This window comes from Phyllobates terribilis, unplaced genomic scaffold, assembly GCF_046119375.1.
Source record: "Phyllobates terribilis strain yellow unplaced genomic scaffold, ASM4611937v1 Scaffold_7__3_contigs__length_470593459, whole genome shotgun sequence".
Taxonomy (NCBI): domain Eukaryota; kingdom Metazoa; phylum Chordata; class Amphibia; order Anura; family Dendrobatidae; genus Phyllobates; species Phyllobates terribilis.
In genome coordinates, this window is record NW_027362767.1 from 327,047,735 (window position 1) to 327,071,429 (window position 23,695).

At 45.0% G+C, this 23,695-nt stretch overlaps 1 protein-coding gene across 3 annotated transcripts in view; it reads left to right on the top strand.

Annotated features, from left to right (window-relative positions):
* Positions 1-23,695, top strand: part of RADX (RPA1 related single stranded DNA binding protein, X-linked) — a 73,617-nt gene that overhangs the window by 19,927 nt on the left and 29,995 nt on the right. For all 3 annotated transcript variants that reach the window (XM_073641192.1, XM_073641190.1, XM_073641191.1), the window contains exons 4-8: positions 5,743-5,851; positions 14,001-14,092; positions 14,356-14,478; positions 15,292-15,399; positions 21,833-22,000. In XM_073641192.1, coding sequence (XP_073497293.1) covers positions 5,743-5,851; positions 14,001-14,092; positions 14,356-14,478; positions 15,292-15,399; positions 21,833-22,000 — 600 coding nt within the window. The remainder of the gene's footprint in view (positions 1-5,742; positions 5,852-14,000; positions 14,093-14,355; positions 14,479-15,291; positions 15,400-21,832; positions 22,001-23,695) is intronic.

A 23,695-nucleotide genomic window follows, 5' to 3' on the forward strand; every position in this document is an offset into this window, starting at 1 on the left:
TGTGTATGTTATATATTGTACACTGCGTGGATTCGGCATGCTACAGTGCTTGCAGAAAATTGGCCCCTTCAGCTTAGTTTTATGGGTCTATTTCTGGGATGTAAAATTTTTACCACTTTATCGTACCCTAACATTAAAAGTATTAATATTGTGAACACCAATTCCCAATTACAAACCGCTTGATTTTACAGGTACATGTGGTTTTTGTTTTGTTTTTTTTATATTTTTTTGTTTAATTTTTCTTTGAAAATGCAAAAAAAGCCCATTTTTTTTTTCTCCGTGATTCCAGGAGACTTACCGTATATTCCGGCGTATAAGACGACTTTTGAAGACTGAAAAATCTTCTGTCTAGTCTGGGGTCGTCTTATACGCCGGTAATGCTTTTGAACTTTCAGAAATTGACATGCGGGGATACTCTGGGGGTGTTAATAAGCTGCCGTGGCCGTATCCCTGCCATGTCGGAGTTAATATAAGGTGGAGGGAGTTAAAATACGGCGGCGGTAGGTCCAGACAGTCAGCGCTTCTGTGCTGAAACTGACACATCGCTGCGTATTCCCAGCTCCGGACACAGCGCAGGGCTTCTGTGCCGACAGCTTTCACTTGTCACAGAAGCGGTGCGCTGTGTCCGGAGCAGGGAAGTTCGCATCGCTTCTGTGACAATATATGAAAAGCCGGCAATTCAGCAGCGGCATAAGCCGGCACCCGACAATTTAGAATAGAAAGAATAGAGCTTCACACATAGATTAGATAGATAGAAACATGTCAGTCACATATATATGAAGTACAGTGACAGTGCTGGTTACTGTACTTGTCATCTAGTGTTAAAATAACGGATTTATTTTAAAAAAAATTGGCGTGGGGTTCCCCTTAATTTTAGTCTCTAGCGGAGGTTAAGCAGACAGCTGGGGCAGATGTTTGAAGCCTGGGAAGGGGGTAATACCCATGGAGCTTCCCAGGCTACTAATATCAGCCCCCCGCTGAATACCTATCCTTTACTAGCTATTAAAATGGGGGACCCCCCAAAAAAATGACGTGGGGTCCCCCCTATTTTAATAGCTAGCAAAGGCTAGGCAGACAGCTGGAGGCTGATATTAGTAGCCCAGGAAGGGTGCCATGAATATTGGCCCCCTCCCAGGCTAGAAACACCAGCCGTCAGCCGCCCCAGAAATGGCGCATCCATAGGATGCGCCAATTCTGGCACTTAGCCTCGCTCTTCCACACTGCCCTGGTGCGGTGGCAGGGGGTAATAGGGTTGGGGTTGATGTCAGCTTATAATGCCAGCTGACATCAAGCCCAGGTTAGTAATGGAGAGGCGTCTATAAGACACCCCCATTACTAACCCCATAGTCAAAGTTAAAAGAAAACACAAACACCCAGAATAAAGTCCTTTAATTGAAATAAAGACACAATTCTTTATTGTTCTAAATTAAACCATACTTACCATCACGCCCATTCCAGTTGAAGCCAACGATCTCCTGCAATAAAAGTAAAATAATAAAGCAACCTCATCCTTACCTTTCCATGGTTCCCAGGACAGCTCCAGCTCTGCTACATCGAGATGACAGGCTGGACCGCAGCAGAACGCTGCCATCCAGCCTGTCATCCCGCAGACACTGAGAAGCGCAGGCATGCTTGCGCTCCTCAGTGTCTCGCTGTGACGGCATCCAGATGAGCCGACAATGAACTCAGCTCACCTCCTGGACGTCCGTCACTGACAGCGTGGGAAACTTCTACTGCGCATGCGGGGAGCAGGAGAATTTTCCCACGCTGTCAGTGACGTGCATGAGGTGAGCCGAGTTCATTGTCGGCTCATCTGGATGCCGTCACAGTCAGACACTGAGGAGCACAAGCATGCCTGCGCTTCTCAGTGTCTGCGGGATGACAGGCTGGATGGCAGCGTTCTGCTGCGGTCCAGCCTGTCATCTCGATGCAGCAGAGCTGGACCGGTCCTGGGAACCATGGGAAGGTAAGGATGAGGTTGCTTTATTATTTTACTTTTATTGCAGGAGATCGTTGGCTTCAGCTGGAATGGGCGTGGTGGTAAGTATGGTTTAATTTAGAACATTAAAAAATTGTGTGTTTATTTCAATTAAAGGACTTTATTCTGGGTGTTTGTGTTTTTTTTTAATTACTTTACTAGAAATTCATGGCGGTCATGTCTAATATTGGCGTGACCCCATGAATTTCAGGCTTAGGGCCAGCTGATAATGCCAAGCTGGCCCTAACCCCTTTATTACCCAGTGAGCCACCGCACCAGGGCCCTGGATGAGTTGGGTACAGCGCCAGAAGATGGCGCTTCTATGAACGCGCCATTTTCCGGGGTGGCTGCGGACTGCAATTTGCAGCGGGTGGGGCCCAGAAAGCTTGGGCCTCCCTGCGCTGCAGATTCCAGCCCCCAGCTGCCTAGTTGTACCTGGCTGGACACAAAAATAGGGCGAAGCCCCAAGTCTTTTTTTTTTTAAATTATTTCATGAAATAATAAAAAAAAAAAGGGCTTCCCTATATTGTTGTGTCCGGCCAGGTACAAATAGGCAGCTGGTGGTTGGGGGCAGCCCGTTCCTGCCTGCTGTACCTGGCTGGACACAAAAATATGGCGAAGCCCACGTCAACATTTTTGGGAAAAATTAATTACAAAATTAATAATAATTTAGGGACTGCATCTTTATTAATCCCTCAATTGTCATTTAGTGTTAAAATAAAGGATTTTTTAAAAAGAAAATTGGCGTGGGATCCACCATCATTATAGTCTCTAGCGGAGGTTAAGCAGACGGCTGGGGCAGATGTTTGAAGTCTGGGAAGGGGGTAATACCCACAGAGCTTCCCAGGCTACTAATATCAGCCCCCAGCTGAATACCTAGCCTTTACTAGCTATTATAATGGGGGACCCCCCCAAAAAATTACGTGGGGTCCCCCCTATTTTAATATGTTTGAGTGACAGTTTTCCTGCTATATACCTGCATGTCATAAGAATTTAAATTAAAAAAGGACAATGTTAAATTCAAATCTGTTTTTTTTTAATTTTTACCGGTGTTTGGTATGCGTTGGAAAAGGGGTAGTCTTATACGGTGAATATATCCTAAACTCTATATTTTAACAGGAAAGTAGGGGGGTCGTCTTATACACCAGGTCGTCTTATACGCCGGAATATACGGTATGTTTGGTTGTAAATCTATGAGCAGCGTCTTGTAGTGACGGGTCCACACTACGTTGCTGTTTCACACTGTTCAGATATTCTGCTAATCCTGAGCTTCTCCCATCCGCTGCTCATGAACTATCGCCTGTTGACAAGTAGATAGGATTTGTTTCTGTTTCTCTGCATGAACTAAGCAAATTACTTGTCAAAGACTGATGGATGAGTCAAGGGCCTTATTACAAGGAAGGGGCTGGCTGCAAACCGCCAGGGTGCGACGCCTCACTATGCGGCTAATATGATCTATCGCCTAAAACCGGCTGAAATCATATTTTCTGCCATTTAAACCGCATATCTGAGCCATCTTTCCTTCTATCATTGGATTATTTATTAATGAAAACCAAACTTGTGCTTTCCAGGTCTGCCTTAATAAGTGTTCCTATCTGTTACTTCTCTTTATTTTCTCCATATTTCATCCTTTCAGATGATACTGTGCGGTTGTCTGAGTCTGTCTCTTTCTAATCTGCCTGTAATAGCGGATACTTCCATATTAAATATTCTCTAATCCATCTGCAATACCTTTCTGCAGTTAACTGAGCGCGCCACCCTCGCTAATCTAATAAACCTGTCTAGCGAAACAAGGTAGTGACGGCAGCCCAGCGCGCTCGCCTCCTATCTAGTATTTGTCTCCCCATGCAATTATGATTTATAATGGGGAGAAGGAAGAAAATAACTAGGTGTACATATTCATTCATCTTTGCTCGTTGTCAATTAATTTCCATGACAGATCACATTTTAGAACTCTGTTAGGATGAAACTGTAAAATTGGTGGATATTTTACATGACTAATAGTTGTATCGTTTCACAATTGGCATAATCACTGTAAGAAAACTGCACAGCAGTTACATCATCATATTACATAGCAAGAGTTGGTGTGTATTCCTCCATTTATGTAAGGGTTATACCTCTGAAATGAATTAACATCTATCTGTTACAAAAGTGGTGACTGCTAGATAGGTGGAGGTCCGACCTCTAAGACTCCCACCAATCAACAGGTCTAAAATCCTGTGTCTACAGTTTATACAGAGTATTAGTCGCTTGTGCGCACCGCCACTAATCTATCCTTATTAGACTGATGGAGATGGCCAAATACATTCTCTTCTATCCTCTCCAGTAGATAGCTGGGGGTCTTGATTCTCAGGCCAACCATCAATATGGTGGTTGTCACCGAAATACTCCTTTTAAGTCGACTTGGTAGCTCGTTGAATAGCTACAGTTAAAAGTTGTCAAGACCCAATAAAAATGGTCTTTGGCATTGTAGCTTAGCTTGATTTTACTCGAAAGGAGATGACCAGCAATTCCAGATCAGGTCAATGGGGGAAAAGAAAGGCACTGAACAAAGGAAACCAGAGCTTTCATCAAGACATAATCACACTACACCAGTCTCGCAGGAGCAGAAGGTGCCGAATTCATTAAGAGGTGCACTCCACTTTAGCGCCTTCTCGTAAGTCTGCACTGCGCCTGGTATGCTACTCTAGTCAGGAATTGGAGCAGCATTTCTGGTGTACGAAGGCTGGCACTTTTGATTAATTTGGGGGGGTGTGGCCACGACCCATCTCTACCCAGCTCCATACATTTTAGCGGAGTTGATTCAAACTGGTGTAAAAATATTTGCTGCATTAGCCCCAGAATCTTTTTTTTATTCTTTCCTCCATACTGGTCAAAATCTTTTAAAGTGGTTTCATACAAGGCAGCACTTGCTTCAATGTCTAACTTTTTTTTTTTTTTTTTTTATGAAGAGGAACCTGACAGCTGAGTCATGCTGCTCCAACCACAGGGGTGGTATGAATTAGAGATCTGCTTTATATTTCCAGCCCTTTATTATTTCCTCTAAAATGCTGCTGTCTTTCAGATTAAACATGGTTTTAAAAGCTGGCCGGGCAGGATGCAGTTTGAATGACCAGTTAAAGTGCCAGCTCCCTGGTGGCTACTCCTCACCTTGCTCCTCTAGACTGTCAGATCTCTCCCTAATGTGTGTATAAGGAAAGACCTGTCCGTCTGGGGGAACAGATGTGTATTCTAAGAGGCGGCTCCTCCCCATCTGAGAAGCATAGACTTCGCACAGCTTTGAAATGTAACTACAGCGTTGCATAGTAAAACATGCACAAGTGCAATAACAAGGCTGCCGGTGGTAAAAGCATTAATAGGTGTGAGGTTATTTTGTCAGGTCTCCTTAGACTGTATGCATAGTTACTGCAAATTCCAGTCTTTGCTTTGGAAAGTGAGAAATTGATAGTTCTGCTCTACGCCAGCTCTCTAACACAATGGATGTGCTGTGGATCTGCAGATGCTCTGCACGCTCTTAAATCTGCAAAGATTCTCTTATTCTTCTAGGTTCAGGTTGTGAATTCGGCATGCATATGTATTTTAAACTGTCACAGATTTTCGTTGCAGATTTTTTTATCAAATCCATGATATCTGAACAATACCCTAAGTGTAAGCCTAGGAAAACAGTGTCAATAATAAAAATAACAATTTATAATTTAGTTTTTTACTTTGTGCAACGCTAAACATTGTTTTAACACCATGGCTTTCTTCAACTTTGTTTTTAGAAATAAGTCTAAATGCCCGCGATCCTCCACCTAAAATCACCATCATCCCTGAAAGTGAGGTGAAGCCTGAGTGGAATTTGCCTGCTGTGAAATATCAGTTTGTCACAAGGTAGTGAATTGATGCCAGATATGTTGTAGTCGTGTATTCTATTCTTTCCTAGTACCCTGCAAGACCATTGTGGCTTTTTTTTTTTTTTTTTTACACACTTGCAAAATAAACTATAAAAGCTAAAAATAATCCCACAAATAAATTACCCCATTACATTGCCTCCTGTAATATGGATAAAAGAATATCCTAGTCCGACACTTATCATTTCTCCACTTGGTACTAAGGGCCCACACACAAGTAACGTTGGCTGGATACACTGATATTGACAGGTTCGGCTGTGTGTATGGGGTGCTGACCAACTGATGGTCGAGGGAGATGTAGAAAGCGCATGTCCAATTTCAGACTACAGATAACATTGTTTTTCCTGAGATAAGTCGCCTGCTGAGGTGTCAGTCAGTGGCTTTCTCAAAGAGAACACAGGAGCACTCGACCAAGTGAGCGCTCCTGTGTATAGGAGAGTCTGCTGACATGACGTCTGACAAACTATCGGCCTAAGCATCATTCCACTGACGGCCAGCTAATATGTATGGCTGGCATTAGTGAGGAAGAGTATGAATGAAACTGTAGTGCACATGTAGTCAAAAGTGGTGTCCTGCTCTGTTCAAGGTTAAAGGGAACCTGTCACCAGGAAAAAATGCTGTTAATCTGCATGTTAATAGTGTTACTAAACTGCCCACACTTAGCAGAAAGCTGCAGGGAGAAAATTAACTTTATTCCCGCAGTTTCAGTCACGGGGGCGGCGCGGGTTTAGTCACCACTCTTAGTATAGAGAATGACGACTGTAATTGCTCCTCTGGCCCTGACTGACAGCCGACCCTAAGGCCTCCTTCACACGTCCTGGTAGTTCCTGTACAGGAAAAAACAGTACTGTTGAGGTCCACATCCGTGTCCGTGTGCCATCTGTATGTAAGTATGTGACATCAGTGTATCCATTTGCTGTCCGTGTGTCGTCTGTATGACACGTACCGGCGCCAGTGAGAAGCGATACAGTTCGCGCTCATCCCAGGCACTGGCTGGTCAAGGCAGCTCTCATCATTGTTGCTTGGTCGCGCTGGGATCAGCACGACAAAGCGACAATCATGGGAGTTGTATTCAGCACCTGCTGTGTACATCCTATGTAAAATTAAGAATTAAAGAAAAAAAAAAAAACGTGGACTCCCGCTGATTATTCATAACCAGCAGAGGGAAAGCCAACCACTGGAGCTGATATTACTAGCCAGGGAAAGGGGCCATTAGACAAAAATGTTCCTTGGCTATTAATAAATCACAGCTGTTTGATTAGTGTTTACTGGCTAGATTACAGGGGGACCCCAGAAAAAAATTTACATAGGGTCCCCCCCATAAATTATAACCAGCAAAGGTTAAACAGACAGCTGTGAGCTGATATTAATAGCCAGGGAAGGGGCCATGGATACTGGACCTCTCTGAGGTTAATAACATCAGCCCTCAGCGGCCCCAGAAATGGCGCATCAATAAGATGCGCCAAAACTTTTGCTTAGCCTCGCTTGCCCTGGTGCGGTGGCAAGTGGGGTAATAGGGTTTGAGTTGATGTCAGCCTTGTATTTCCAGCTGACATCAAGCACAGGTGTTAGCAATGGAGAGGCGTCTGTAAGACGCCCACATTACTAGCCCCATAGTACATTTTGAAATAAACATACAGCAAGGTTAAAATCCTTTATTTGAAAGAAAAGTCAATACCCTTTTTAAAACACTTGTTAAAAAATAAAAAAACGTTTTGCTCACCTTAATACTTAATCCACTGAAGCCAGTGTCCTCTGTAGAAAACCAAAAATAATAAACAACCATATCCCTCACATGTCCGATGTGAAAATAATCCAATGAGCTTCTGCGAGCGGGCCGATCAACTGCGGTGACTGCAATGAGATCACCACTAACACCATGAGAAAAATTCTCACGGTGCTTGCCCTGACCTCCGTGAGATCACTAGCGGTGATCTCACTGAGCTCAGCGCAAACACTGTGAGAGTTTTCACACGGCGAACTGCGCTGACCTCACTGAGCTCAGGTTAAGTACCATGAGAACATTTTTTTCTTATGGTGTTAGCAGTGATCTTATTGAGGTCACTATAATTGATTGGCCCGCTCGCAGCAGCTTATTCTCCCCTGGTTTTCAGCATCAATGGTAGCATCATGCAACCGTTCATTTTGAAAACAGATGTCGCACAGATGGATTTCGGCGTGAGACGGAGTGGATTATTTTCATGTCGGACAGGTGAGGGATGGCATATGGTTGTTTATTATTTTTGGTTTTCTACAGGGGACATTGGCTTCAATGGATTAGACGTTAAGGTGAGTAAGACTGTTTGTTTTTAATTTTTTAATGTATAAAACGGTGTTTACTTTTCTTTCAAATAAAGGATTTTAACCTTGCTGTGTGTTTATTTCAAAACTTACTATGGGGCTAGTAATGTGGGCGTCTTACAGACGGCTCTCCATTACTAACACCTGGGCTTGATGTCAGCTGGAAATACAAGGCTGACATCAACCCCAACACTATTAACCACACACAACCAGTAGGAAGAGCGAGGCTAAGCACAAGATTTGGCGCCATTTCTGGGGCCGCTGAGGGCTGATGTTATTAACCTCGGAGGGGGCCAAAATCCATGGCCCCTTCCCTGGCTATTAATATCAGCCCACTTCTGTCTGTTTAGCCTTTGCTGGTTAGAATTTATGGGGTTCCCCCTGTAATCTAATCAGTAAACACTAATCAAACATCTGTGAGCTGTTATTGATGGCCAAGAAACATTTTTGGCTGTGTGTTTATTTGAAAACTTACTATGGAGTTAGTAATGTGGGCGTCTTATAGACGCTTCTCCACTACTAACTCCTGGGCTTGATGTCAGCTAGCAATACAAAGCTGACATCAACCCTAACCCTATTACCCCACTTGCCACTGCACCAGGGCAAGTGGGAAGAGCGAGGCTAAATGCCAAATTTTGCTCATCTTATTGATGCCCCACTTCTGGGGCTGCTGAGGACTGATGTTGTTCTCCTCAGAGGGGGCCAATCTATGACCCCTTCTTGGCTTTTAATATCATCCCACAGCTGTCTTTTTAGTCTTTTCTGATTAGAGTTTATAGGGGGACACTATGTAAAAAAAAAAAATAAATAAAAAATTTCTGGGGTCCCCTTGTAATCTAACCAATAACCGCTAATCAAACAGCTGTGAGCTGTTAATAGCCAAGGAACATTTTTATCTAATGGCCCCTTTCCCTGGCTCGTAATATCTGCCCTCAGTGGTCAGCTTTCCCTCTGCTGGTTATGAATAATCGTCAGGAGCCCACTCCGTTTTTTTTTATTTAATTCTAAATTTTGCATAGGATGTACACAGTGGGTGCTGATTACAACTCCCATCATTTGTCTCCTGGTCGCTCTGATCTCAGTGTGATCAGGCGACAATGATGAGAGCTGCTTTCAGCAGCCGGCGCTTTGGATCAGGCAACTGTATGTGTCACGCTGATGTCATCAGTTGGTGTGTGTGCGGATCGCATTTTGTCCGTGCTGCGCAACAAAACTAACATGTCTGCGGGGTTTTCACACCGACACACAATCCTTGTGAAAAACCTGACATGTGCGCACACCCACTGAATACAATGGGTGTGTGTATGTCCATATTTGCTGTCCTTACACGGACAAAAAAAATGGACTTGTGAAGGAGGTCTAATGCAGAGCCAGTGTCTCAGGCCCGGGGGAGCAGTTACAGCCCACACTCTCTATATTCAGAGCGGTGCCTGACACCATGCCTGAGCTGCCGCCGTAGCTGAAACTGAAACTCTGCCAAGAGGAATAAAGTTAATTTTTTCCCGGCAGCGTTCGGCTAAGTGTAGGTGCTGGGCAGGTTAATAACGCTATTAACCTGCAGATTAATCCCATATCTGCAGGTTAATAGTGTTTTCCAGTACATCCCCATGACATCACCATAGGAGGAGTAATCCCATATCCTCTGTAGGGACAGGAAGCACAAGAGGTTAAAAGCCCTCCCACCCCCAACCTCCTCAGTGGCTTTTCCTGTCCCTACATAGGACAGGGAGTACAGGAGGAGAGCTGGTGCAGGGAGCACTGGTGCAGAAGAACGCTGATACTTACAGGGCCCCGAGGGATCGGGCAGGGTAGCGTCTCTCGCCTTCCCGCCGTCAAGCACACCTGTCGGGAGTCCCTCAGCCCTCCGGTGTGCTGGAGCCTCCGGGTGCTGCTTCCCCATCGCTGGGGCTCTCTGCGTCCTGCTCAGGGCGGGCCCGGCTTCGGGGACCGCCTGGCGTCGAAACTGGAAGTTCGGGGATGGCTACTTCCGGTCGGCGGTCGCATGGAATATTCAAGCGCGGATTGACTGGACGCCAGTGGAGCAGGAGAACATGACAGGACGACCAGGTAAGGTACAAAAGGGGGGCTGGGGAGCATCAAAGGCAGGCTTACAGCTTTGGCACCCCTGGCAGTACGCTACAGTGGCTGCTGTCACACCTTGATACCCTCCCTGGATCGCCCCACAGTTATGTAAGTGCACCATTACTTTTCATATGGTTAATGGAACTTGCTCTTATCAGGCCCTCCATATTTTTATAGGATGTCTCTGTGCAGTTACCACCTCCTTCTGAAAAGGAGGATGCAGGGAAAAAGGCCACAGTGAAATCCAAGAGAGGCCTGAATTGTAACATCAGACTTCCTGACTCGTATACAAAGCGTCTATGTGCTGAATGTAGATCCTTCATGCTAAAGGAGGAGCACGGAGCTTTATTAAACGAGATGCTTAGTATGATCAAAGAAGTAGTTCAGGCTTCTATTAAGTCTCTGCAGTCCCCAGGTTCAGGGGTCCAGGATGTCCGGGGACCAAAAAGACCCAGAGAAGGTATAAGCACCATCTTCTGAGGGTGAAATCGACCCATCTGGCGACTCTGACAATGGTGAGACCATTAGTCCACCTCAGGGCGGGGAACGTAAACAGTATATGTTCCACTCAGATGGTATGGAGATTCTTCTACGAGCCGTCTGAAACACGATGCAGGTAGAAGAGCAGAAACATTCAAGATGAAATGTTTGGTGGACTTAGAACCCAGAGATCCATGGTTTTCCCTGTTAATACTCATGTGAAAGACATGGACCTGGAGGAATGGGAGGATGCGGAGAAGAGACTATTCCACGAGACTTCCACGTCCGACTCTCCTTTGTACCAGAAGACACCGATGTTTGGGACACTATTCCTAAGATCGACGTCAAGGTGGTCAAGAAAACCTCTATCCCTTTTGAGGATTCATCAAGACTTAAAGATCCTATGGATCGAAAGGCGGATGGACTTTTGAAAAAAGCCTGGGAAGCCTCGGTGGCAGTTAAGTCTAATGTCGCTGCTACATCTATTGCCAGATCCATGAAAGTCTGGTTAGATGAGCTAGAGGGTCACCTATGGGATGGCACCCCGAAGGAATCTCTCCTTCAAACATTGACCCTATTAAAAATGCCAACAAATTTTATTGTCAATTCTTCGGCAGAATCTGTCAAATTTTCTGCCAGAAATTATGTGCTTTCCAACTCAGCCAGAAGAGCTGTTTGGTTAAAGACATGGTCTGGGGATACAGTGTCTAAGAACAAGCTGTGCTCCATTCCATTTTCAGGGCTCAGAGTATTCGGACAACATACTAGAAAAAGCATCTGATAAAAAGAAGGGCTTCCCTGAGGAGAAAAAGGAGCAGCCCTTTCGCAAACCTTTCCCCTTCCGTAAACATAACACTCAGTTGGCATCGGGTTACTCAAAATCCCTGGATATTAACAACTATAGCGCAAGGTTACAGGATAGTTTTCTCAAAATCCCCCTCAAAAATTCCGCCTAGCAAGGGGTTCCCCTACCTCACTGTCCCGTTATTATTCCAGTTCCAGAACATGACCAATATCGGGGCCATTACGTAATTGCCGCCATTGACTTGCATTCAAACGCATAATATCCGCGAGAGCACATTTGTACATACGGATATTATGCGATTCTATGTGCGGATGGTACCCGGATCTGGAGAAGAGGAGACTCTCCTCCAGACTCGGGTACCATAGAACGTGTTAAAAAAAAAAAAGAATTTTAAAATAAAAAATAAACATTATACTTACCTTCCGATGGTCCCCGGTGTTTTCTCCGCTGCGTCCGGTCTGTTGTATGGGTCGCGGTGGTGTGAAAGGACCTGCGGTTATGTCATTGAGTCATGTGACCGGTCACACGACCTCTGCCTTCAGTGGTCGCGTCACCTGTCACATGACTCAATGACATAACCGCAGGTCCTTTCACACCACCGCGACCCATACAACAGACCGGACGCAGCGGAGAAAACACCGGGGACCATCGGTAGGTAAGTATAATCTTTATTTTTTACCATTTTTATTCTTTTTTTTTTTTTTAAATATAAACTTGGTCACACTATATAAATCTATGCTGGTTGCATGGATTTATATTGTGTGACCAAGTTGTCAAGCACTTTCCAAGTGATTCTAAAATCTCTTGGAAAAGCGCTTGATAACCCGCATGCGGAAATGCATGTGAAGAACGCTTGACAAACGCATATACCTGGCGTTTTTCCTGCCAGGTATATGCGGAAAAAATATGCAGCATTTCTGCATCGTGGGCACTTGGCCTTAAACAAGTTTGGTCAATTTTTCTGTTTTTTTTACAACTGTGTTGGGGACATGAATTTGTGGCATTTTCTAATGTATAGCTAATACAGGTTCAGTCCTGATCTCCTCCTCCTTTGTGAAATCCCATCCTCTTGTCAATGATAAAGGAGCATGTTATCAGATCTGTCCATTGGCCGCCTCCAAAGGAAGAATACTTCACATGGGAAAGTTGTTTTTGATATCAGGAAGGCAGTGATAAGTGCAGGAGGAGAAGCTGTAATACTCAGATATAGTAAGTGAGACAAATCATTAGTTAGAATATAGATATAATGGCCAACCTCTTTAAGAGTTGCATAAAAAGACCAGCTCCATTAAAGGTTCCACCCAAAATTTCCATTTTAAAGAGAACTTGTCACCAAGTCAGAAATGTTTTTACTTCTATTTTATTCCTGCTGCTCCCCTGATTATGCCATGCCTTTTTTCCCCTTATTTTAAATTCACAATACGGTTCCAGAGATGGGGGGCCTTCCCAGTTCAAATTTTTATAGTCTTCACCAAGGGGGCGTGGCTCACAGGGTAATTATGCAGAGCAGCTTAAACACACGCCTCCGGAGAATTCTGTGAGACACGCCCCTTTAAAAGATCCTAAAAATCATCACTAAATAAAAAGGCTCTCATCTCTGAAACTGTATGACGGAACAGTGGGAATTAAATAAGAGCAAAAACTGGATATTTTTGCAAAGCACCTTTTTAGATCTTGTTTAAAAAAAAAAAAACAACAACTGCTATTTTAGGTGTGCAGCACCTATGCAAACCACATGTGTATCCATGGTTACAGACTGCCAACAAAAGGTTTATAGTCTGCTCCTGCAGTCGTGCTCCCTTCCACTTGTCTCCTACTTTATGCTGTCTTTCATTTAGTAGGTTATCAAGAGGTAAAGACAGATGGAGGCGAGCATGACAGCGGGATCAGACCTCACAGGCCTTGTAAGACTGAGCATGAAAGGGGATTGTTGTGTTCTTGAAAGTTGTAAAGTGTCTAATGACAAATTCTAAGAAATATTTAACTTAAACTCTTTTATACAAAGAATAACAAAGTTTCTTCTTGGAATATAAAGCGAGCCACATCCTGTGACTTACAGAAAAAGCCCAATATTCTTTGTAATGGGGGCTATCTTGTCCTGGCAGTGTGCCCAAGCATGATGTGGATGCCTAGATTTTATAGCTGTCCTGTGGAGAAGAATACTAAAAAAAATGCAGTTTGGGGACTACTGCATCCTTGCGTACCACGTGTGTAAAGGCAGAGTGTGAACAGCGTCTATAAGGGAAGGACCACCGTATAACTGTTTTACAGAAGTAGAACCACAATTAACTAATATATTTCCATTTCTCAAGTAAAGAGAAAAAAAGTGCCTTACTTTTTTTCTCAAGAAAGGTGAGCACAATTTCATTGTGAATTAAGCGAGGATCTTTAGCAAACTGTTAAGATATTCTGTAGAAGTAAAATAAATGATACTAAGCAATTGCATTTTATGAATTTTTAGATCTGAATTTAATAGTCTACCTCACAACAAAGGCTGCGATGTAATAGGACTTGTGACCTATGTCGGAAGATGTGAAAGATTACGAAAAAAAGGTAAGTCCAGGATATTTGCACATGGAAGACTATGTTCATAACTTCTGGGAGAACCGATGAAGACTCTATCAGAAGTGAGGACTGAGGTTGAGTGAGTAGCCCGTTACCTGCTGTCCCTTTTGTAGGACCATTCTTCTAGCTTTATATCAGTAAGGGTTAATGTGTTTGTGTGAACCATTATTGGGAGTCCCACATTGGGAATTTGAGTCCTGATATCGCTGTCGGCCTTCAGTGCTAAATATGACTTTGTGTCATTCCATCAGATGAACGGGAAGATTTCTGGATATATCGATGGGTTCACGTGATCGATGGCACATCAGATCAGCCATTTATACTGGAAATTTTTGCCACTTCACAGCCTGATATATTTGAAAATATACGTCCAAGTAAGTGCTGTGACCGTCACGGTGTAATGTGGAATATCCTTGTAATAACTAGGCTCTTTTCTTGAAGACTTAGACCAAGGGACAAATTAAACGGGACTTCTGGGAACCGAATATTAATGGTCCATCTGTGTCTTGCATGTTTTCTTTTCATTTTCAGTGTGTACAATAAATTTCAAAGATTTCATGAAGGCAACCCTGTTCTTGTCTTTTTTTAGGGTATATAGTAGAAATGAGCAAATTAATTTGAGTGAAATTTGAATTCTACTCAAATTTTACAAAAATCTACAAGTGTTTTTTTTTTTTTTTTTTCTTTTTTTGTCATTCATGTCCATGCAGATTCAGTAAAATGACGGCTGGTGGCCACCATTTTTCTGAACCATAAAGGGCCATCAGAAGGTTCAAAAAAGAAAAAATCCTTATACGCACCTTAGCGCTCACATCTCTGACCCCTGCATTACTCATCGCCACCCATCTGCTCCTCACTCCATCTTCATCTTCCATATTTAAGTTATGCTTAGGAGTCTGTAGAGACCCCAAATCATCATAAGAAACCTTTACATTTGTAGAGACTATCTTCTCTGCAAATCTAACTTTCCAACAAGAACTGTGTAAACTGGTGAATTTGAATTTTGCCTGATCTGCTAATCTCATTTCTATTCTATAGATATTATAGAGGAGGCCCCTTTCTGTGTACTCAGTCTTCCCAAGTATTAGGAAAATGGCCGCCATGTAATAGTGCATTTCAGCTGAAGTATTTGAATACGGCCTATATTAATACACATTCCTTTTTTTTTGTGTGTTGTCTTTTGCTAGTGTCCTATTTAGTGTGCACTCAGATGCGCGTCATCCAAGAACATCGAGGGGATCTCTCCTACAAAGGATATCTTACAACTACCAATGAAAGTCAGGTCTTCATAACTGGTATGTCGTGGACTGCAAAGAGCTTATGTTACGTGGTGGACGAGCAGAGCAAAACCCGCAGGTGCGGTACACGAGCATAGCGGAGCAAAACCCGCAGGTGCGGTAGACAAGCAGAGCAGAGCAAAACCCGCAGGTGGGGTAGGCGAGCAGAGCAAAACCCACAGGTGGGGTAGGCGAGCAGAGCAAAACCCGCAGGTGGGGTAGGCGAGCAGAGCAAAGCAAAACCCGCAGGTGGGGTAGGCGAGCAGAGCAGAGCAGAGCAAAACCCGCAGGTGCTGTAGATGAGCAGAGCAAAACCCGCAGGTGCTGTAGGCGAGCAGAGCGGAGCAAAACCCGCAGGTGCGGTAGACGAGCAGAGCAGAGCAAAACCCGCAGGTGCGGTAGGCGAGCAGAGCAGAGCAAAACCCGCAGGTGCGGTAGGCGAGCAGAGCAGAGCAAAACCCGCAGGTGCGGTAGGCGAGCAGAGCAGAGCAAAACCCGCAGGTGCGGTAGGCGAGCAGAGCAGAGCAAAACCCGCAGGTGCGGTAGGCGAGCAGAGCAGAGCAAAACCCGCAGGTGCGGTAGGCGAGCAGAGCAGAGCAAAACCCGCAGGGGCGGTAGGCGAGCAGAGCAAAACCCGCAGGGGCGGTAGGCGAGCAGAGCAAAACCCGCAGGGGCGGTAGGCGAGCGGAGCAGAGCAAAACCCGCAGGGGCGGTAGGCGAGCGGAGCAGAGCAAAACCCGCAGGGGCGGTAGGCGAGCGGAGCAGAGCAAAACCCGCAGGGGCGGTAGGCGAGCGGAGCAGAGCAAAACCCGCAGGGGCGGTAGGCGAGCGGAGCAGAGCAAAACCCTCAGGGGCGGTAGGCGAGCGGAGCAGAGCAAAACCCTCAGGGGCGGTAGGCGAGCGGAGCAGGGCAAAACCCGCAGGGGCGGTAGGCGAGCGGAGCAGGGCAAAACCCGCAGGGGCGGTAGGCGAGCGGAGCAGGGCAAAACCCGCAGGGGCGGTAGGCGAGCGGAGCAGGGCAAAACCCGCAGGGGCGGTAGGCGAGCGGAGCAGGGCAAAACCCGCAGGGGCGGTAGGCGAGCGGAGCAGGGCAAAACCCGCAGGGGCGGTAGGCGAGCGGAGCAGAGCAAAACCCGCAGGGGCGGTAGGCGAGCGGAGCAGGGCAAAACCCGCAGGGGCGGTAGGCGAGCGGAGCAGGGCAAAACCCGCAGGGGCGGTAGGCGAGCGGAGCAGGGCAAAACCCGCAGGGGCGGTAGGCGAGCGGAGCAGGGCAAAACCCGCAGGGGCGGTAGGCGAGCGGAGCAGGGCAAAACCCGCAGGGGCGGTAGGCGAGCGGAGCAGGGCAAAACCCGCAGGGGCGGTAGGCGAGCGGAGCAGGGCAAAACCCGCAGGGGCGGTAGGCGAGCGGAGCAGGGCAAAACCCGCAGGGGCGGTAGGCGAGCGGAGGAGGGCAAAACCCGCAGGGGCGGTAGGCGAGCGGAGCAGGGCAAAACCCGCAGGGGCGGTAGGCGAGCAAAGCAGGGCAAAACCCGCAGGGGCGGTAGGCGAGCAGAGCCAGATACACACAAGGTACTTACAATGAAGTAGCGAGTGTACACAAAACTCTCAAACAGAAGTTCAGAGACAACGAGTTGGAGTTAGGTGCAGGTTCAGACACTGCAGGAAAAGGGAAGGTTCGGACATAGAGAAAAACAGGTAAACGGCTAGGACACCGTTCAGACAGGAACTGAACCAGGAATAAGATACAGGAACGAGCCTGGGAACTCAGCCCCCAGGGTGGCGGAGACAGACTAGAAGTCACAGGTAACAGGCCTGGGTATACAGCCCCCAGGGGCAGAAACTGACAAGATACAGGACAGGACCTGGCAACTCCGTTGCACAGAACACACTGAATGAAAGTGTTGCTCAGGCACCCCCTACTGGGTGGAGGGGGTTTAAGTATCCAGTGACTCACAGTAATAGGCTGGGGAGGCATTAGGAGTGCGCACACAGTAACTGAGAATCGGGCAGTAGCCGCGCCGCCGCCCTAAGCAATCAGACAAGAGACACAGCAGGTACTGGAGCAAAGTGTGCAGCCTGGATTGATAGGTAAGATGGCGGTCTTGCATTGTGGGCGGTGGTAAGCCATGCCAGCACGCTGCCAGGGATGTTACAGCTTATTTCCCTGGAATCCTCTCGCTTTGGTTTTAAAAAAGCTGCAGCAAAAACCACATCACCAAAGCGGACAATGTTAAGGATAAACATATTGTAGAAAACGACTTACTACAATTTTCTAAATACATGGACCTTCACTAACATGAAAAAATGAAGGGAATGTAATGCTTTTTTATATATTAGATTCCCTACTTTTTTTTTTTATATATACTTTCATGTTGGCAGCCATACTGGAAAAGCAAAGTTGCTGCTTCTATGGGCCATTGTAGACTACAACAGGGTGCGATTTATGGCAGCTGTTATGAATGGGCTCATTAAAAGAAAAGTCAGTATGCAATCAGTCCCAAGGAAGTGGAGTAAGGATTCTCCTCCAGAGACAATCAGGGAGCCATGTCTTTTGTGTGTACACTGTTATGGTGTAAGTGTATAACAGACACTTGAAGGAACCACCAATGTGAGCATGTTGGCGATCACCTGACAAACCAGCAAAACGCTAATTCATCGGGGAACATAATTATTTATGCCAGCAAAAAAAAAAAAAATTATGGGCAGCACATTGTTCCATATAAACAGATAATATGCTGTTGATAACGTGATAATGTATGGGGACATATTGACCTTATTAATGAGCATTCTGTCTCTATCAATGTTCCTTCACCCATGTAAACAGACCAATAAATGAGTGTTCAACGACTTGTATAAAGTCGATAGGTGCTCGTTAAAGGTGCATTATTTGGCGCTGAAATCTTCATGTCTAAATACACCATTACTGGTCCTGCCTTATCGTTACCCCCCGTAATTAAAGTAAGCTGTCATGAAACCCCCTTTTTACCTGCGGATCCTGCCTCAAGACGACATGGCAAGTTTGACAAGTGAGCTGCTGAAAGCAGAAAATGTCCTATTGTGTGTTCTCCAGTGGACAGGGTTATTCCTACTTAAAGCAAATCTTTTTTCTCACAAAACCTGTAGAAAAGCATGAGCTCGTTACCCTCATTCCCCACAACAAGTCAGAACTGCTTTTTGGTGCACATCTCCATCTATGGCTAGATTCACTGAACTCAGTATCCTCATGTATGTCTGTGACACGGCAGAGTTTGGGGCTGGAGATCCACGGCCAGTTTGTAGGTGGTGGTTTGTGCCCATGTGAATCTAGCATAACACAGTATTTCTGCAATCCTTACTGATTTGTCATGCTGTGTAACTAACCCTTCTTGAATTGGCTGTTCCTCTTCACCTGCATTTTGCCAGCACCTTAGGTACTGTAAATTCATCCTCTCATTCCCAGCATGCATTTTTATAGCATTTTTCTATTATGAGATGCACACTTCCTTCCCTCAGCAGGATCTGTTCACTTTCCCAATGCTGCAGAAATATATATTAGCTCCAATTTATTTCAGTTGCTGTACAGCCCCCTACCCAGAGATCAGGGTAGATGCATACAGAGCCTTATCTATGTGTATACTGCTGCTACTTTATGAAACCTTCTCGCAGTACAGCACTGCTGTCAAGATCTCACCCATCCTTTAATGATATCAGGATGGTTTTCTTCATCCTGTACATGTATGTATGCAGCACGGTGGCTCAGTGGTTAGCAATGCAGCCTTGCATCGCTTGGGTCCTGGGTTCAAATCCCACCAACATCTGCAAGGAGTTTGTATGTTTTCCCAATGCTTGTGTGGGTTTCCTCCAGGTTCTCTGGTTTCCTCCCACACTCCAAAGACAAACTGATAGGGAATTTAGATTGTGAACCTCGATGGGACAGGGCTGATAATGTCTATAAAGCGCTACGGAATTAATGGCGCTATATAAGTAAGTCAAATAAATGTATATATGCATACACTTATACACACATGCATGCATACACATATACACACACTGGGTGAAAGTATTGAAACCGTCACCAATTTTCTAAGTAAATATATTTCTAAAGTTGCTATTGACATGAAATTCTCACCAGATGGGTAACACCCAGTCCAATCCACACAGGCAAAGAAATCAAACCATAGATGTCCATAAATTAAGTTGTGTAATAATGAGAAATGACACAGGGAAAATGTATTGAATACATGAAGAGAGGTGCAAAAAGCCATGGAAAGTCATGACAACAGCTGAAATCGATCAGTAATAAAAAAGCAATCGTGTCACGAAGTGAAAAATACCAGCTGCTTCAACCTATAAAAAGGTGTCTTATTACTAAGGTGCCATACAAGAAACATCTCATGATGGGTAAACCCAGTGAGCTGTCGCAAGACCTTTACTACCTTATTGTTGCAAAACATACTGGTGGCATTGGTTACCAACGAATTTCTAAACTACTGAAGGTTCCAGTGAGCACCTTTGGGGCCATAATCCGGAAGTGGAAAGAACATAATTTCATCATAAACCGGCCATGACCAGGTGCTCCTCGCAAGATTTCAGACAGACCAGTGAAAAGAATAATGATAAGAGTTTTCCAAGAGCCAAGGACCACCTATGGAGAGCTACAGAAGACCTGGAATCAGCAGGTACAATTGTTTCAAAGAAAACTATAAGTAATGCACTCACCCTCCGTGACCTGTATTCACACTCAACATGCAAGACTCCATTGATGAACAAAAAGCGTGTTTAAAGTTAGCTCAATAACATTTAGGCAATCTGTAAAAGGGAGACTATAGTCTGGTCAGATGAGACCAAATTGAACTTTTTGGATGCCATAATACACACCAAGTTTGGAGGCATAAAGGCACTGCATATCAACCCAAAAACTCCATACCAACAGTGGGAACATCATGGTGGCTGTTTCTCAGCATACGGCACTGGTAAACTTCATTTAATTGAAGGAAGGATGAATGGACAAATGAGACATTCTTGATAAAAATCTGCTGCTATTTACCAGGATGTTGAAGATGAAACGAGGGTGGACATTTTTGCAAGACCATGATCCCAAACACACAGCCAAGGAAACTGTCAATTGTCTGGGCCATTCTAGCAGCTTTATTATCTTTCTCTGATACCATTCACTTGACCTGAATAAAACAGAAAATTTATGGAAGGAACTAAAGCTCCGAGTTCATAGAAGGAGCCCACAGGACCTTCAGGATATGAAGAGTGTTTATGTGGAAGAATGGGCCAAAATCACACCTGAGCAATTCATGCAACTAGATTCTTCATACAGGAGGCGTCTTGAAGCGGTCGTCACCATCAAAGGCTTTTGTACAAAGTATTAAATAAATTTCAGTAAGCGTGTTCAATACTTTTTCCCTATGTTTTAATTTATGGACATCTATAGTTTCATTTCTTTGCCTGTGTGGATTGCAGGACTGTGTAGTAGGTAAGCCAAACCTCTGACTCCTCAATTTCCATGACTCCGACTCCCTCATACATGGCTCATGTTTAAGTGATAAATTTACTGTAGCACAGATTCATCTCAGCTAAAAGTCTAGACCTTTAGATCAGGAATAGGACAGACATTTATAGGACATTTCGTAACTTTTCCAAATTCTTGTGAAAAAAATATTCCCCACAAACTGCATTGAACTACTGTATCCAATTCATTATATGTTTTAGGAGCTGGAGTCTGTCCATTTTATACCAACTCCACCAAAATGGACACTGACTCCACGACTCCGACTCCACAGCCCTGGTGGATTGGATGGGTTGTTACCGACATCTGGCTATAATTTCACATCAATAACACATTTATAAATATATTTATTTAGGAAACTGATGACGTGTTCAATACTTATTTCACCTGCTGTGTGTATGTGAGTGAGTGAGTTTTGGTGGACAGGAAATAGCTTATTGTTACTACTGTAGAGGCCAGAGTAAAACTGATTATAATTAAAGTGTTGTTGTTTGTTTTGTTTTTTTTTGTGACTAGTCCTATGAAAATAAAAACTCAATCTAAACCAATGTTTTAAAATGTCCTTCTGTAGCAATACATTCTGTACATTCCGTGTGGGAGCTGCTGAGGTAGTAGCTAGTCCTGGTCATTTTGTCTTCTGCTAAAGGAGATAATGATGTACAATAAAAAAATATATTGTGGTACCGTGTTAGCCAGAAAAATCAATGTAAATACTTTTATGCCCAAACATGACAAATGTGTTCTCTGAGTAATACCTTCAGAAGAAGCCCCTTTGCTCTGAAATCTTGTAAACATTACTTTTTTTTCTTGTTAGCCAATAAAGGTATCACTTCGAGAATACTTTGTCATTTTTTGGCATAAAAGTATTTGCACTACTTTTAAAGGAGATACTAATACAACTTACCCTGTTTTTGTTGTGTGGTGCCAATCATGTATATGACTTTTTTATTTCAGGTCATCATGAAGGGCAGCCTTATGTAAGCGACAAGAAAGTGAGGAACTTTATAAAATGGATGAAGACTAAAAATGAAGAAGAATTTAATAAGAAAACAACAATTGGCGGCTACCACCCCTATCCACCAACCCCACCAACTTTTGCTAAGTTCTGTAATGATAGAAAAAGTTAGTATTCTATTTACTTTGCTATACAGATTACATTTCTTATTATATACTCTGCTGAAGGGTCTGCAGAAATGATATATTCTTTATTGTATTTCTGAAGGACATGATGATTTAAAAAATGTTTAAACTTCATGTAACTCCTCTATGATATGACTTTATGGGCATTTTTAGCATGGTCTTGAGTCCTTAGAGGGTTTTTCTCAATACACCTTCCACGACAGCAATGGAGGATGTTGTCCACGCCCTATTCGGGGACAGGAACACAGGTTAAAAGCCCCTCCCCACCATCAATCCCCAGTGTTTTCCTGTCCCCCTTGGGGCATGGAAAGGTCCTGCAGTGCTGTCGGGCCGGCAGGGCAGCATTGTGTTAAGTATACTTGCCGGGCAGCGGTTGGTCGGGGCGCTCCCTCCTCCTTCCATGCTGCTCCCGTTGGGACCGTCCTGGCTTCCTGCGCCCCATAGAGGGTAAAGCAAGCCGGGGGATTTTCATGCCGGAGGCCTGTTCCAGCTCTTCGGCATATCCTCCGGCGATCTGGGCGCGCGCGCGCGCAATGGAAGTGACGTCATCGCAGGTCCTTGTCACTTCCGGGCTATGCGTTCCACGCTGGAACGCATGATGTTTGAGCGCGTCCAAGGGCCGGCAAAGGCTGATATCGCGCCTGATTGGCCCACAAGTGACCGGAAGGGGGAGGGGACTGAGGTTCCTTGCTGGGGGCATGTTTTTTCACATAAAAACCGGCCTGAAAACCCCAAAGGTAAAGCTATCTCCACCATGGAAGGTGACAGATCCATTATCCCTGCATCTGCAGAGCCCAGCATGCCCCCGGCTACAGTGAGTAGTACCGGGGTGGGTCACTAAGAGGTTATCTCAGCCTCTCTTTTAGATGACACTAGGTTTCCCCTCCTTCTAGTTACATGGGTATCCCTTCTCTTCCCCTCTCTTAGGAAGACAAGGCCCCCGCTTCTAAGAAGGATAGAAGGCCCCCGTAGATGTGGCATCTGTGCTAAAAAATGGTCCTCATCCTATAGGAAGAAGTTGTGCCGACACTGTACGGATAAAATAATTACAGAAGAAAACCCCTCGCTAATCGAGGAGCTTAGATCACTTGTTAAACAAGAGGTCCAGGTAGTTAGACAGGAGGTCCAAGCATCTATTGCTGCCCTACCTGTCTACTCCTCCTCCAGGCCCTCTCCCCCTAAGAAGAGGAAGATTCAGGAGTTAGACTCAGATGTGGTCTCTATTGACGCTAGTAGCTCCACCTCTGATTATTTTGATGAAATGGCATCCTTAGGGCCTGCCAAATAGGTAGAAACTGGAAGATATTATTTTTCCTCGAACAACTTAGAGGAATTACTGGACTCCGTCAGAGGCACTATGGGACTGGAGGAAGTTGAGGTCCCCTGTTCCGTTCAGGATGAGATGTTTAGGGGCCTTAGATCAAAAAAGCAGACTGGTTTTCCAGTTCATGAGGTCATTAGAGATCTCATCCGACAGGCATGGGAAACCCCGGAAAACCGTCTCACCACCCCTTCAGAATTAAAGCATAGATTTCCGCTGGAAGGTGAAGAATTTGAGTGGGACATTCCTAAAGTGGACATCCAGGTGGCAAGGGTAGTGAGGAAAAGCTCACTTCCCTTTGAAGACTCATCCCAATTGAAGGACCCATTGGACCGGAAAATGGAAAGAGTCCTTAA